Source organism: Ictalurus furcatus, chromosome 21 (genome assembly GCF_023375685.1).
Source record: "Ictalurus furcatus strain D&B chromosome 21, Billie_1.0, whole genome shotgun sequence".
Taxonomy (NCBI): Eukaryota; Metazoa; Chordata; class Actinopteri; order Siluriformes; family Ictaluridae; genus Ictalurus; species Ictalurus furcatus.
The window spans coordinates 18,805,945-18,821,514 of NC_071275.1; the positions used below are offsets into that span (position 1 = coordinate 18,805,945).

The following is a 15,570-nucleotide window of genomic DNA, read 5'->3' on the forward strand; positions in this document are numbered from 1 at the left end:
TTATGATGATTACGTGTGTGTGTGAGAGAGAGAGAGAGAGAGAGAATACCGGGCGGCATGGAGCAGCCGTGTTGTGTTTTGTGATGGTGAACACGGCCCTGCCACTAAGTGGAAACGGTAATTACCTGGGGCGATAAACAGGCGCTATCAAACTCTTAATGAGAAGGGCGAGGAAACAGCGGGCTGCTCTGTCACCAAACCCTGATTACCCAACACCGCATCCGTACTGTATCACCCTGATTACACTGTACAGTAGATACCAGGGTTTATTAAGAAATCAGAGAGAGAGAGAGAGGTCCATTAAAGCTCATGTGTACAGTAGTGTACTGTGTCGTAGTGTAATATATATATATATAGTACACGATTATTGACAAAAGTACATTATTGTCAGAGCTGCTGTTCTAGATAATTCATCAACACCTCCTGAGCAGTAAGATTTGAGATTTCTACGGAAATGTACCGTCCTGCTCTGTCGTGTCAGATATAAAACATAAATATATATAAAAATCAATGTTAAAAATCTGTTCTACTGTGTGAACAGTTTCTCTGCCAAGAGTTGGTCGAGATGCTACCTGCTTCCTGATGAGGACCTGAAAAACTCCTACGGGTGTGTTGTTTTTCTGAGTCGTTGGCCATGTGAGGGAGGAAAGTGAGGTGTGTGTGTGTGTGTGTGTGTGTGTGTGTGTGTGGTGAAATAAACAAACTACATCTGCGTATCCACATTTGGGTCATCTGAAATGTTTCGAAAGGCTCATTTGAACTTCTTATTTGTTCCCGCGCGCGTGTGTGTGTGTGTGTGTGTGGTGTACCTTATGCTTGCCCGCAGGCCATGTTGGTTATCTGTGTGGGGGTCACGCACTTCGAAGATTCCACTGAGACAAAAGCCTCTCTCTCTCTCTCTTTCTCTCTCTCTCTCTCTTACACACACACACTCACTCACTCACACTAACACACACACACACACAGTGGTAAACACTATTTGGTAAACAACAGCTTAATCTTTCAGACCGCACTACAGTCACCGCTACGCATTATAATGTGTGTGGACGAAACCGTTCATGAGTCGTCTTTGATCCATAATTAAAAGATCACTCAGTTATTAATTAGGAAACGTGTTGCTAGTTATGAGTAGCAGATTAAAGATTTAACAGCGGGTAAGCGTGGTATAATTCACGGCTTCCCAAACCGACCCGCTTTTGTTTCCTTCGTGCGTTCGACAGAAATTACAGGCTACTTATTCATATCGACTCTGACCGTGAAGATGGGGTTCTGTGCGCGGATCTTTCCAAACGTTTGAACCAAGCCGCATTAAATGAACGGAAAAGGAGTAAAAGTCTTGGGGACACGCCGTTATGGAGAAACAATCACCGGCGGTGTGGTGTGGTGTTACTGTGACCACTAAGGTTTTATTATTTTCCAATAACAGAAGGTCCCGAAGCGATTTATTCCTCTTCAGTAGCATGTTTCTTTGTTTATTAATGAACGACCGCATCAGTTCATATCACTTGATATAATAACAGGACCGAACTTGTTTCACGAACATTAAACGTAAACGGATAAAAATTGACAGTATAGTACAGTATGCGTCATTCTTTAAGTATTTTCCTTTAACAGCTTACCTCCCTGTGTGTGTGTGTGTGTGTGTGTGTGTGTGTGTGTGTTATTCCCTGCATTATACCGGCTCTTTGGGTTTAGTTTTCTTCGAGTCCTCAGATCCCCTCTGTCCCCAGGCGCTTCTCGTATCAACAAATCCTCCTTGCGTGGGCGGTAAAGAAGCTGTGCCTACAATCCGCTCCACAATGGTGTGAAATATATTTAGCAGTGAGCTGACACTTCTCCTCACCCACTTATCCAAGCCTGCTTTTGTTATTCCGCCTTCCACTGGCGTATGTTTGAGCTCGCTGTGTCACTGAGCTCCTGGCACTGTGTCACGCTGCTTACTGAGGGGTGGGGGTAAAAGTGGGGGGGGGGGTTGTATAGTGCCACAGGGTGAGACCATCATGACCCGAGCGATTTGCTCTCTGACACAGGTCAGTTCTGGGCCATGAGGTCTTGAGTCATGAGAAAAGCTCAGTGTAAATACAGTACAGCTCACTTCCTGTACCATGTGACCTCATAACAGCAGATCATGTGCGTACAGCAACACCTCGGAGGGGGGACTGAGTGTGTGTGTGTGTGTGTGTGTGTCTTTTGTGTGTGCATGTCTCTGTATGTGGGGGGTGTGCGTGTGTGCGTCAGTGGTTCAATTTAAAAACAGGTTGTGGGCTTTTTTTTCTTTGTTTGTTTGTGTTGTGTTTTTTTTATTTTTTTTTTACAATGCTTAGGTTTATAGTTAGCATTAGGCTTGTGTTAGCTTATACATACTGCAGTCCCTACTTATTCTGGCCAAGGAGACCACACACACACACACACACACACACACACACACACACACACACACACACAAAACCAAGCTAACATCAGGTAGGATGAAAATCACACCTAATATAACCCCGGATTTATTACGCGGTGAGCCGAACCTGAGGTCGATACGTGATGTCCTATTTTCAAACCAGCGCACGCATGGATGGAGGCTGTAAAATATTCCAGAATATTCCATAGGCAAGCTAACCTTAAACTGAGCGCAGCTTCATTAATATGTCATATGAATTCAGTCCAGCACACGGGTTAACCCTTAAACCCCAACCTTCTTAGTTTGGAGGTGTTCTTTATACACGATACACGTTTTGCTTCGTTTCAAAATCCGCACAACATTTCAGCAGCCTGAACTGGATTCATGTTGAAATAAAAATAAGGAATCTTTATGAATAATGTACACGGATTTGACCGGGTCTGCTTGTTTTTTTCGGCGCCCAACGCTGACGCTAACCCTGAGTAACGTTTCATACAAACTGAGTTTACGTTCCTGTAAAAACATGGTCAGGGCTTTTATATTTAGGGAATAGAGCTGAAGTTGTAGTAAAAGTCGTGCTAGCCGTACAACACAATACCTAGTACTACTGATACTATTCCTTCCCCTTCTAACACTACTCCTCCCGCTACATATACTAATACTACTAATACTCCTCCTCCTCCTCCTAGTACTACCCCTCCCCTTCTAACACTACTCCTCCCGCTACATATACTAATACTACTAATACTCCTCCTCCTCCTAGTACTACTCCTCCCCTTCTAACACTACTCCTCCCGCTACATATACTAATACTACTAATACTCCTCCTCCTAGTACTACTCCTCCCCTTCTAACACTACTCCTCCTGCTACATATACTAATACTACTAATACTCCTCCTCCTCCTAGTACTACTCCTCCCCTTCTAATACTACTCCTCCCGCTACATATACTAATACTACTAATACTCCTCCTCCTCCTAGTACTACTCCTTCCCCTTCTAATACTCCTCCTCCTAGTACTACTCCTTCCCCTTCTAACACTACTCCTCCTGCTACATATACTAATACTACTAATACTCCTCCTCCTCCTAGTACTACCCCTCCCCTTCTAACACTACTCCTCCTGCTACATATACTAATACTATTAATACTCCTCCTCCTCCTCCTAGTACTACTCCTTCCCCTTCTAACAATACTCCTCCTCCTAGTACTACTCCTTCCCCTTCTAACACTACTCCTCCTCCTAGTACTACTCCTTCCCCTTCTAACACTACTCCTCCCGCTACATATACTAATACTACTAATACTCCTCCTCCTAGTACTACTCCTCCCCTTCTAACACTACTCCTCCCGCTACATATACTAATACTACTAATACTCCTCCTCCTCCTAGTACTACCCCTCCCCTTCTAACACTACTCCTCCTGCTACATATACTAATACTACTAATACTCCTCCTCCTCCTAGTTCTACTCCTTCCCCTTCTAACATTACTCCTCCTCCTAGTACTACTCCTCCCCTTCTAACACTACTCCTCCCGCTACATATACTAATACTACTAATACTCCTCCTCCTAGTACTACTCCTTCCCCTTCTAACACTACTCCTACTGCTACATATACTAATACTACTAATACTCCTCCTCCTCCTCCTAGTACTACTCCTTCCCCTTCTAACAATACTCCTCCTCCTAGTACTACTCCTCCCCTTCTAACACTACTCCTCCCGCTACATATACTAATACTACTAATACTCCTCCTCCTAGTACTACTCCTTCCCCTTCTAACACTACTCCTCCCGCTACATATACTAATACTACTAATACTCCTCCTCCTCCTCCTAGTACTACTCCTCCCCTTCTAATACTACTCCTCCTCCTAGTACTACTCCTTCCCCTTCTAACACTACTCCTCCCGCTACATATACTAATACTACTAATACTCCTCCTAGTACTACTCCTCCCCTTCTAACACTACTCCTCCCGCTACATATACTAATACTACTAATACTCCTCCTCCTCCTAGTACTACTCCTCCCCTTCTAACACTACTCCTCCTGCTACATATACTAATACTACTAATACTCCTCCTCCTCCTCCTAGTACTACTCCTTCCCCTTCTAACACTACTCCTCCTCCTAGTACTACTCCTTCCCCTTCTAACACTACTCCTCCCGCTACATATACTAATACTACTAATACTCCTCCTCCTAGTACTACTCCTCCCCTTCTAACACTACTCCTCCCGCTACATATACTAATACTACTAATACTCCTCCTCCTCCTAGTACTACTCCTCCCCTTCTAACACTACTCCTCCTGCTACATATACTAATACTACTAATACTCCTCCTCCTAGTACTACTCCTCCCCTTCTAACACTACTCCTCCTGCTACATATACTAATACTACTAATACTCCTCCTCCTAGTACTACTCCTCCCCTTCTAACACTACTCCTCCCGCTACATATACTAATACTACTAATACTCCTCCTCCTCCTAGTACTACTCCTCCCCTTCTAACACTACTCCTCCTGCTACATATACTAATACTACTAATACTCCTCCTCCTAGTACTACTCCTCCCCTTCTAACACTACTCCTCCCGCTACATATACTAATACTACTAATACTCCTCCTCCTCCTAGTACTACTCCTCCCCTTCTAACACTACTCCTCCTGCTACATATACTAATACTACTAATACTCCTCCTCCTAGTACTACCCCTCCCCTTCTAACACTACTCCTCCTGCTACATATACTAATACTACTAATACTCCTCCTCCTCCTCCTAGTACTACTCCTCCCCTTCTAACACTACTCCTCCTGCTACATATACTAATACTACTAATACTCCTCCTCCTCCTCCTAGTACTACTCCTCCCCTTCTAACACTACTCCTCCCGCTACATATACTAATACTACTAATACTCCTCCTCCTCCTAGTACTACCCCTCCCCTTCTAACACTACTCCTCCTGCTACATATACTAATACTACTAATACTCCTCCTCCTCCTAGTTCTACTCCTTCCCCTTCTAACATTACTCCTCCTCCTAGTACTACTCCTCCCCTTCTAACACTACTCCTCCCGCTACATATACTAATACTACTAATACTCCTCCTCCTAGTACTACTCCTTCCCCTTCTAACACTACTCCTACTGCTACATATACTAATACTACTAATACTCCTCCTCCTCCTCCTAGTACTACTCCTTCCCCTTCTAACAATACTCCTCCTCCTAGTACTACTCCTCCCCTTCTAACACTACTCCTCCCGCTACATATACTAATACTACTAATACTCCTCCTCCTAGTACTACTCCTTCCCCTTCTAACACTACTCCTCCCGCTACATATACTAATACTACTAATACTCCTCCTCCTCCTCCTAGTACTACTCCTCCCCTTCTAATACTACTCCTCCTCCTAGTACTACTCCTTCCCCTTCTAACACTACTCCTCCCGCTACATATACTAATACTACTAATACTCCTCCTAGTACTACTCCTCCCCTTCTAACACTACTCCTCCCGCTACATATACTAATACTACTAATACTCCTCCTCCTCCTAGTACTACTCCTCCCCTTCTAACACTACTCCTCCTGCTACATATACTAATACTACTAATACTCCTCCTCCTCCTCCTAGTACTACTCCTTCCCCTTCTAACACTACTCCTCCTCCTAGTACTACTCCTTCCCCTTCTAACACTACTCCTCCCGCTACATATACTAATACTACTAATACTCCTCCTCCTAGTACTACTCCTCCCCTTCTAACACTACTCCTCCCGCTACATATACTAATACTACTAATACTCCTCCTCCTCCTAGTACTACTCCTCCCCTTCTAACACTACTCCTCCTGCTACATATACTAATACTACTAATACTCCTCCTCCTAGTACTACTCCTCCCCTTCTAACACTACTCCTCCTGCTACATATACTAATACTACTAATACTCCTCCTCCTAGTACTACTCCTCCCCTTCTAACACTACTCCTCCCGCTACATATACTAATACTACTAATACTCCTCCTCCTCCTAGTACTACTCCTCCCCTTCTAACACTACTCCTCCTGCTACATATACTAATACTACTAATACTCCTCCTCCTAGTACTACTCCTCCCCTTCTAACACTACTCCTCCCGCTACATATACTAATACTACTAATACTCCTCCTCCTCCTAGTACTACTCCTCCCCTTCTAACACTACTCCTCCTGCTACATATACTAATACTACTAATACTCCTCCTCCTAGTACTACCCCTCCCCTTCTAACACTACTCCTCCTGCTACATATACTAATACTACTAATACTCCTCCTCCTCCTCCTAGTACTACTCCTTCCCCTTCTAACACTACTCCTCCTCCTAGTACTACTCCTTCCCCTTCTAACACTACTCCTCCCGCTACATATACTAATACTACTAATACTCCTCCTCCTCCTCCTAGTACTACTCCTCCCCTTCTAACACTACTCCTCCCGCTACATATACTAATACTACTAATACTCCTCCTCCTCCTAGTACTACCCCTCCCCTTCTAACACTACTCCTCCTGCTACATATACTAATACTACTAATACTCCTCCTCCTCCTCCTAGTACTACTCCTTCCCCTTCTAACACTACTCCTCCTCCTAGTACTACTCCTTCCCCTTCTAACACTACTCCTCCCGCTACATATACTAATACTACTAATACTCCTCCTCCTCCTCCTAGTACTACTCCTTCCCCTTCTAACAATACTCCTCCTCCTAGTACTACTCCTTCCCCTTCTAACACTACTCCTACTGCTACATATACTAATACTACTAATACTCCTCCTCCTCCTAGTTCTACTCCTTCCCCTTCTAACATTACTCCTCCTCCTAGTACTACTCCTCCCCTTCTAACACTACTCCTCCCGCTACATATACTAATACTACTAATACTCCTCCTCCTAGTACTACTCCTTCCCCTTCTAACACTACTCCTACTGCTACATATACTAATACTACTAATACTCCTCCTCCTCCTCCTAGTACTACTCCTTCCCCTTCTAACAATACTCCTCCTCCTAGTACTACTCCTCCCCTTCTAACACTACTCCTCCCGCTACATATACTAATACTACTAATACTCCTCCTCCTCCTCCTAGTACTACTCCTCCCCTTCTAATACTACTCCTCCTCCTAGTACTACTCCTTCCCCTTCTAACACTACTCCTCCCGCTACATATACTAATACTACTAATACTCCTCCTAGTACTACTCCTCCCCTTCTAACACTACTCCTCCCGCTACATATACTAATACTACTAATACTCCTCCTCCTCCTAGTACTACTCCTCCCCTTCTAACACTACTCCTCCTGCTACATATACTAATACTACTAATACTCCTCCTCCTCCTCCTAGTACTACTCCTCCCCTTCTAACAATACTCCTCCTCCTAGTACTACTCCTTCCCCTTCTAACACTACTCCTCCTCCTAGTACTACTCCTCCCCTTCTAACACTACTCCTCCCGCTACATATACTAATACTACTAATACTCCTCCTCCTCCTCCTAGTACTACTCCTTCCCCTTCTAACACTACTCCTCCCGCTACATATACTAATACTACTAATACTCCTCCTCCTCCTAGTACTACTCCTCCCCTTCTAACACTACTCCTCCCGCTACATATACTAATACTACTAATACTCCTCCTCCTCCTCCTAGTACTACTCCTTCCCCTTCTAACACTACTCCTCCCGCTACATATACTAATACTACTAATACTCCTCCTCCTCCTCCTAGTACTACTCCTCCCCTTCTAACACTACTCCTACTGGTACATATACTAATACTACTAATACTCCTCCTCCTAGTACTACTCCTCCCCTTCTAACACTACTCCTCCTCCTAGTACTACTCCTCCCCTTCTAACACTACTCCTCTCGCTACATATACTAATACTACTAATACTCCTCCTCCTCCTAGTACTACTCCTTCCCCTTCTAACACTACTCCTCTCGCTACATATACTAATACTACTAATACTCCTCCTCCTCCTAGTACTACTCCTCCCCTTCTAACACTACTCCTCCCGCTAGTAATGTCATTAATATCCCAGCTAATACGCCTCCCCAATACTCTTGTTCTAATACTGCTCCAACTACTTGTACTACTCCTACTAATACTCCTACTCGTCCTACTTCTCTACTCCTCCTCCTGTTTCTCTACTCTATTAGTACATTGCCATGGCTCTGGTTTATTTTTTTATTTATCTTCCAGCTATTTTATCCTTACACTTTCTGGAAAGTTACTCTTGCACTTTACCAGCTCCGAGCCCAAAGGCAAGTCGCTTTGGATAAAATCATACTCGGGGGGGGGGAATAAATGCGACTCTGTTTAGCTCAGCGTCTGCTTTCTGATCAGTGAAGTGAGAAAATCACACCTGATCCCAGACCAGCTGTCACTCCTGATTCATTGTTTTTGCCCTTCAGACTATCGTCGGGGAAAACGCCATCTCTCACGACGTATCGAAATAAAGTCCGGCTCAATGGCTTGTCCCCGTCTCTAGCCCACAAATCAGAGGAAATGTTTGTGTGCGGGAGCAAAAAAAGGGAACGCATCATTTACTTTTCCCTCGACTTCAAACGACAGAGAGGCTTTCAGGTCTATTATCGCGAGCCGCCGTGTGATCAATGGCTGTTTGCCTGGATTTATATGTTCGGTTAAACAGGCTCAGGCTGCACAGTAAAATAAATAATAATAATAAAAATAAATAAGTGTGCCAATTAAAATGAAGGATCCAGGCATGTACCAATTAAGGATGGAGACGGGGTTCTAACGAAGCCAAGGTTTGGAGAGAGGGAGTATAAATCCAAAAATGTGCCGTACCTCTTTTACTTGAGCTCGTGCCAGAAAGTTGTAAAAATAATAAACAGAGCTCACTTTTTTGCCCAACAGCGTTGTAATTTTCTCAGCTCATTCCCACAGCCGGGGCTGTAGCCTCTGCAATATGTTACACCGTAATGGCCACTGTTGGAGTGCGAAAACCTCCGAGTTGTGAGTGGAGACGCTCATTAATTGCCAGTCACAGGCTTTTTCTCTTCTCCTCTGCACACATTATGGCTGTGACTAGAGGGAGATGATGATAAGGAGGAAGATGCGCTCATGGGTTCACTTTCCAAGGGCTAAAGAGTTTAGTCAAAGCTGAGTGCAAAAGTTTGCGCACCTGGGGATTTTAAATGCAAAAGGGTCAATTATATTTATTGCACCAACTTGATCTTGATTCTACAGGGGACTGGTATGATGGGCACTCCACGTAAACCGCTTTTTAAATGTGTGCAGTTGTGGAATTGATGACATTTTTTCTGCGAGGAGTCTCCAGTGTCGGCGCTTTGTAACAATCAGAGGTAAAGCTGTAACAGGACAGTCGCATAACAATCTGCTGTTTTTTTTTTGTGTGTCTTGAAATAAATAACAGGTCGGTGAGAGGACAAGCGTACTCCGTGTTTAATTCATAAAAAAAAATGATGTGGTGGGTAAATTGCTGCGGTTAAAAAAAGAAAAGGAATAAACACTTCAGAATGTGCTGTTTATGTAAAAATGATGCGCTTATTTCGGGCTACGCGGTAACTCTGCTTTTGTTCGTTTCCTATAACAGCACTCCCTGCAGTGTTTTATTGCTTATATAACAGGGACGTAAAGAGGAAAACTGTGCAAACTTTAAGGCGCACTATTTGGCGGTGGAAAAGTTTGGGGTTTTTTTAAACTCAGGAAACCTTTGCAGGTGTCTTTGAGTTAATTCACCGATTAGAGCTCTTCTTAGGTCGACATTTCTGTATTATAAATTCTTTATTCGAATATTTTGAGAGACTGGATTGTTTCTTTCCGTGAGCTGTGAGCTGTAATCATCGAGATTGAAACCAAAAAAGGCTTGAAATATTTCACTTTATGTGTAATGGATCTAGAATATATATATATATATATATATAGGTTCTACATTTTCTTTTTAATTAAATAACGGGGGAAAAAAAAAACTTTTCCGTGATATTCTAATTGTTTTGAGATGCAAGTGTATGACGCAATATGATATTCGGAGGAGCTTGCGATTTTTCAGAATCACCGCAGATTTTCCGCAGGTCCGGGCCGAGGCCGAGGCGCGTCACGTGACGTCATCACAGCGTGTAAGCGGTCAAAGCCCTCGTCGATTCACGTGCGTTGAACATGAGGACAGCTAAAAGGTCTCGTTTGTAAATAAACATCGCCGTGACAGAGAGCGAGTTTGCAAAACTATTTCGTGCGATTGCAATTTCGCCAATTCAAGCAGTTTTACGGAAAAAAAAAATCAAGCATTTCGCTGCAACAATCACAAAAAAAAACAAACAACAACTCTGTAACATCCTGTACGGACCGACTGGACCGTTTTTCTTACATGTGAGAGATGACACTTCAGTAGCGCCAAACGTTCGTCTTTTTTACTTTATGGCTAACAGGCGTGCGGACTTTTACACTTTACACCTGTATTTGCGAATTGATGGGCTTCGGTTCGGTGGACCGGTTCTGCACCGATCCGTCCCAGCACGCGTCAGAGAATTTAAGATTTAATGGGAGGAGCTTGCTGGAGATGATGTACAGTAGACTGTAGAAGAGAACCCGTCTGTGGTGCGAGTCCCGTCTCTGTTCTACGCTATAACTGTTAATGACCTGCACCTTAATCTTTTAAATAAGACATGTAGCAGGGCATACAATTCGCAAAATAATTCTGCATTTGAACCTTTGCGTATGACCTGTCACTCAAAACAACGATGATATGCCCTTAGAAGTGATCTCTCGGTGCAGGTGAAGAACACGAACAGTGATAGGAGTGAGGTTAAGCCCAGCTCATGTATATTCATTATATGAATTACGCATTTCATCAAGGATGATGCATGTAACATGATCAGTTATTACGCTTATCCAGGTAGAAGAACTGAAGATGAAGGTCTGATATAAATATTTACATTTATTTACAGATCAGGATCTGAAAACATGGTCGTCTATCACGAGTTCCTGTCAGCTCCGGATCGAGCCGCACCCTCAGCACGCTGATTTATCCTCCATTTCACATCACAGCCACACAAAGATGTATTTATTTCAACTTCAGATCGGCACAGGCTCTGAACCGAGTCTCGGACCCTAACCCTTCCACTCTGACACAGGGTTTACCTGCGCACTGAGCCACCAGAGCAGGCTCGCTACTGGTGCGCGGTGGAACTCCTGAACGCAGATCGGATGACAGGTGGCTCGATCGTCCATCTTCAGGATAAATCCTTCAAAAACAGCTTCGTTTCCGGCGTGTCCCTGTGGCGTCGAGGATGTGCAGCGCAGAGGGTCCTGCTTCATCCCTCACCTTGCTCCTTTATTTCCCAGTGACATTACTGCTGTTAATGATAAATATACTGAACCGAAAGAGCTCAGTCAGCACCAGTAGCTCAGCAGGATAGTGTTAGGGTTCGAGTCTCAAGTGAAGATGAAAAGTAATTTGTTGAGCTTGCATGAAGAAAAGGAGAGGCTTATGTTGACAGACACTCTTTTTTTGTTTAATTACCTTGTAATTTAGAAAGTAGATAGTAAGTAAGTTAGAAATACAGTAAAAACATAAGTGATAGGAAATCTAGTATAGCAGAATATATATATAAAAGAAATAGCCCAGAGCAGCATAACCCCTCCTTCCACCTCTCCAGGAGCCCCAGGTAGGACATACTCTCTTTCTCTCACGTTGCCAGATTTAGTGCCACACCGGGTTCCGGCATCTACAGCTCACCAGAGACGCTCTCGAACCTGTGTGCTTGCAGGAACAGCCCAGACCTCACCCCCAGCCAACTGAGCCACTGCGACGTTTATAGGTCACTTGACATCACGTTTATATCGACAGGAACGTGCGCTTATAATGAAAACAAAACACCTAAACCGCACCTCGAACCCTGAGTGACTCAGTGAGACACACACACACACACACACACACAACCACAAACTAAGCCACCTTCCTGCTCACCGAGGCACCGGAGCGGCCCACAGACATGGAGCTGTTTTAGCGGCACTTATCCTTCATGTAGGAACTACTCCCAGGTGATTTGGGGAAAATGCTGAAAAAGGAACACTCTGGCGTAGCTGCATGGTGGTGCAGTGGTTAGGTCGTCAAATCAAGGGCCAGAGGATTCTGGTTCAATCCTGTGCTCAGGTTACCGTATATATCCTCTCACTACCCAGGTTACAACAGAGCGTGTACTGAAAATGGAAGCATTTCAGTGATGTCTCACCAGAGTAAAAATTCCGATTCTTTATCAGTGGATATCACAAAAGCTGAGTTAATGTGAGACTGAAGTTACATGCTGTGACATCACCACGGACTAGATATTTGTATTTTGGGTTCTTTGTCCCTGTTTACTGCATTGTAGAGGACTTTGTGACATATAAAATGAACAATTGTGAGACAGTTCCTTACGAAATAACACAGGTTTTAATAGTGGCCTCAGACTTTTGGAGCCTAAACCCCGAAGCCCCTTCAGGGAAACTCCGGCATGAATTGATATAAACATCTGTAAGCAGGAACGTGTGACTTGTGATCTGGAGATTCTGAGACCAGTGACTTCTGATCTGAGATTCTTTTTTTTTTTTGCTTCCTATGACAGCAGTTAAGATTGTTATGGAGCGGGTGGAGGCGAGAAGCGTCTCGTTCCCTGCCGCTGATCGTCTGTCGTTTGAAATGAACAGTCACAGAGGTGGTGTTTATAATGCGCTGTAAGAGTTGAAAGCTGTCTCTACTTGCAGTCACACTGCATCCGGTATGAGCCGGCTAATGCTGATGAATATGCAAGGTTATGTAAATGAGCATCACATAAGAAAAAACGACATTTATCATGTATATTTATACATTTGTAGGGTTTTGGGGGGGTTTTTTGGAGACAGTTGGGGCAATTCAAGCACTACAATGCTATGAATAGACTTCACATAAGTACCTGTAGATGAAGATATATATATATATATATATATATATATATATATTCTGTAAGTGTTCGACAGTGTGTGTTCATACTCCGACTCCAGCACCGGGAATTTCGAGTGGCTCGGACTCGCCTCACCCTGCAGCGCTGCCCCACAGCACATTATTACTCCATTTCTGTGCGTTTAATTGGCTGTTAAACTCAGCCAGTCATCCTCGGGCTTATCCACGAGGGGCTTATCCGAGTTCAACTTTATTTTCTTCTTCTTTTTTTTTTTCCGTCTGCTGAAAAACACCCACTCGGCTGATCAAGGCAGAATTGTCTTCAGCTGACTTTAATGAGCTGAATCAGGTACATGGGTGAGAAAGTGCAAACACGACCTCTGACCCACACACAGGCTCTCGGGAGGGAGGGGGGAGGGGAAGTGAAGGGAATGGTGGGGGGGGGGGCGGTCTTGAGTAACACGTAACACCGGACTACGATCAAAATAACAAAGCCTCGATTTGCTCAAGCGTAATCGCCGACTCTGGGGTCAGCGTCTAACGCGGCGTCTCGGGTCCCAGCATCGGATTTTGTCTGGTCTAACACACCGTATTATCATCAGCGGAATTACCGAGGCTTAACGAGTCCGATAATTATGAAGGTTGGAGAGTTAGCGAGAATCGAGTATCTTGTGCGGTTGTTTTTGTTTATTTGTTTATTAAACTGCTGTCCTTCATCCAAGATAAAATATTCGTTCTGTTCATCTCCACCCACATCCGCTTTATTTATTTATTTATTTATTTATAGCGGAGAGATGATCTGATCTTTAGTGTTTTGGTGTGTACGCGGTCATTTGTCGTGTATTCAGGGCCCCGCCGTGACTCGTGACTCGTGCCACACACACACACACACACGCACACACACTCACCTCGGCCTCGGCACAGATGGTGCCGTGAAGAGAAAAGCTTCCCAGATCTCCGAGGTAGAAACACACAAGGACGTTGGTTTGGCTGTAGCTAGAGTTGGTTATAACTGTGGACGAAACACTGTTCTGAAAATCTGAGATACACCAAACCTCCTCTTGTCTCTCACCTCTCGTCTACCGCTCTTTTTTTTATCATCTCTTCCTCCCTTCTTCCTTCAGGCGTCCCCACCATTATTTCAGTTTTGCTACAGGCTTTTTTTTTTTCTTTTTTCTTCTCTTATAGTCATAGTGCTCATCATGGAGTTCCAGTGGTGTGTGAGAGACAGATGTGATCGAAAGTAGTTGTTACTGTAGAAGAACTTCACTTAGTAATTACATTTTAAATTAAAAAAAAAAAAAGTCCATATATTTTCATTGTAACCTGATCGAAATACCAGCGGTGCTGGAGTGAAACAGAGCACAGCGAACATGTGTGTAGCTCTGATATGTGTACTGATCTTTGTGTGTGTGTGTGTGTGTGTGTGTGTGCAGAGGGCGGGACGTGTGAGGTGATCGCAGCCCATCGGTGCTGCAATAAGAACCGCATCGAGGAACGCTCGCAGACGGTCAAGTGCTCGTGTCTGCCGGGAAAAGTAGCAGGGACGACACGCAACAAGCCCTCCTGCGTGGACGGTAAGAGCTATGACATCACTTCCTGCTTCTTGCAGGGGTGTGCTATCATGTAAACCTGCTCAGGTGAATATGTTTCAGCGAGAGCTTATTGTTTACACTGCTTGGGGTTCCTTAACGATCCCCAGAGGCTGTTTATATATTATATATATATTTATTTATTTATTTATTTTCCGTTTATAGTTACAGTTAATGCTGCATGCACAGTCGCTGCCGCGCTTCCTCTCGAAGCGGATCGAACAAAACGGCAGCTCGTCACCAAGTTGTGTCTCGTGTCAGAAAAGTTAACGCTGACAGTTACAAAGCGCCGACACTGGAGACTCCTTCCTCATTAAATTCTAAATCCGTTTCTCGATTCTGGTTCTGATTCGTTTTTTCCATAACATCAGCTCTGGTGTTAGTGCAGCTGCAGGTCACAGGTTAATATGAATATGTTATCGTTTCTACAGCAACAGGGTATACACGGTGTACAGGTACAGCAGGCGCTCCACGTAAACAGATCAAAAGTCCGTGCCGTCGTTGATACGGGGACGTTTTCCTTGCAGTAAGGTTTACGTAACGTTAACGGAAGGAGTCTCCGGTGTCGGCGCTTTGTGACGGTCATGACAAATCTGCGTTTTTTTCCGTCTCA

General features: G+C 44.1%; 1 protein-coding gene across 1 annotated transcript in view; it reads left to right on the top strand.

Annotated features, from left to right (window-relative positions):
• The window catches only part of LOC128624792 (chemokine-like protein TAFA-1), a 158,561-nt gene that overhangs the window by 123,614 nt on the left and 19,377 nt on the right, over positions 1-15,570 (top strand). Inside the window, exon 2 of the mRNA XM_053652521.1 lies at positions 14,802-14,942. Coding sequence (XP_053508496.1) covers positions 14,802-14,942 — 141 coding nt within the window. The remainder of the gene's footprint in view (positions 1-14,801; positions 14,943-15,570) is intronic.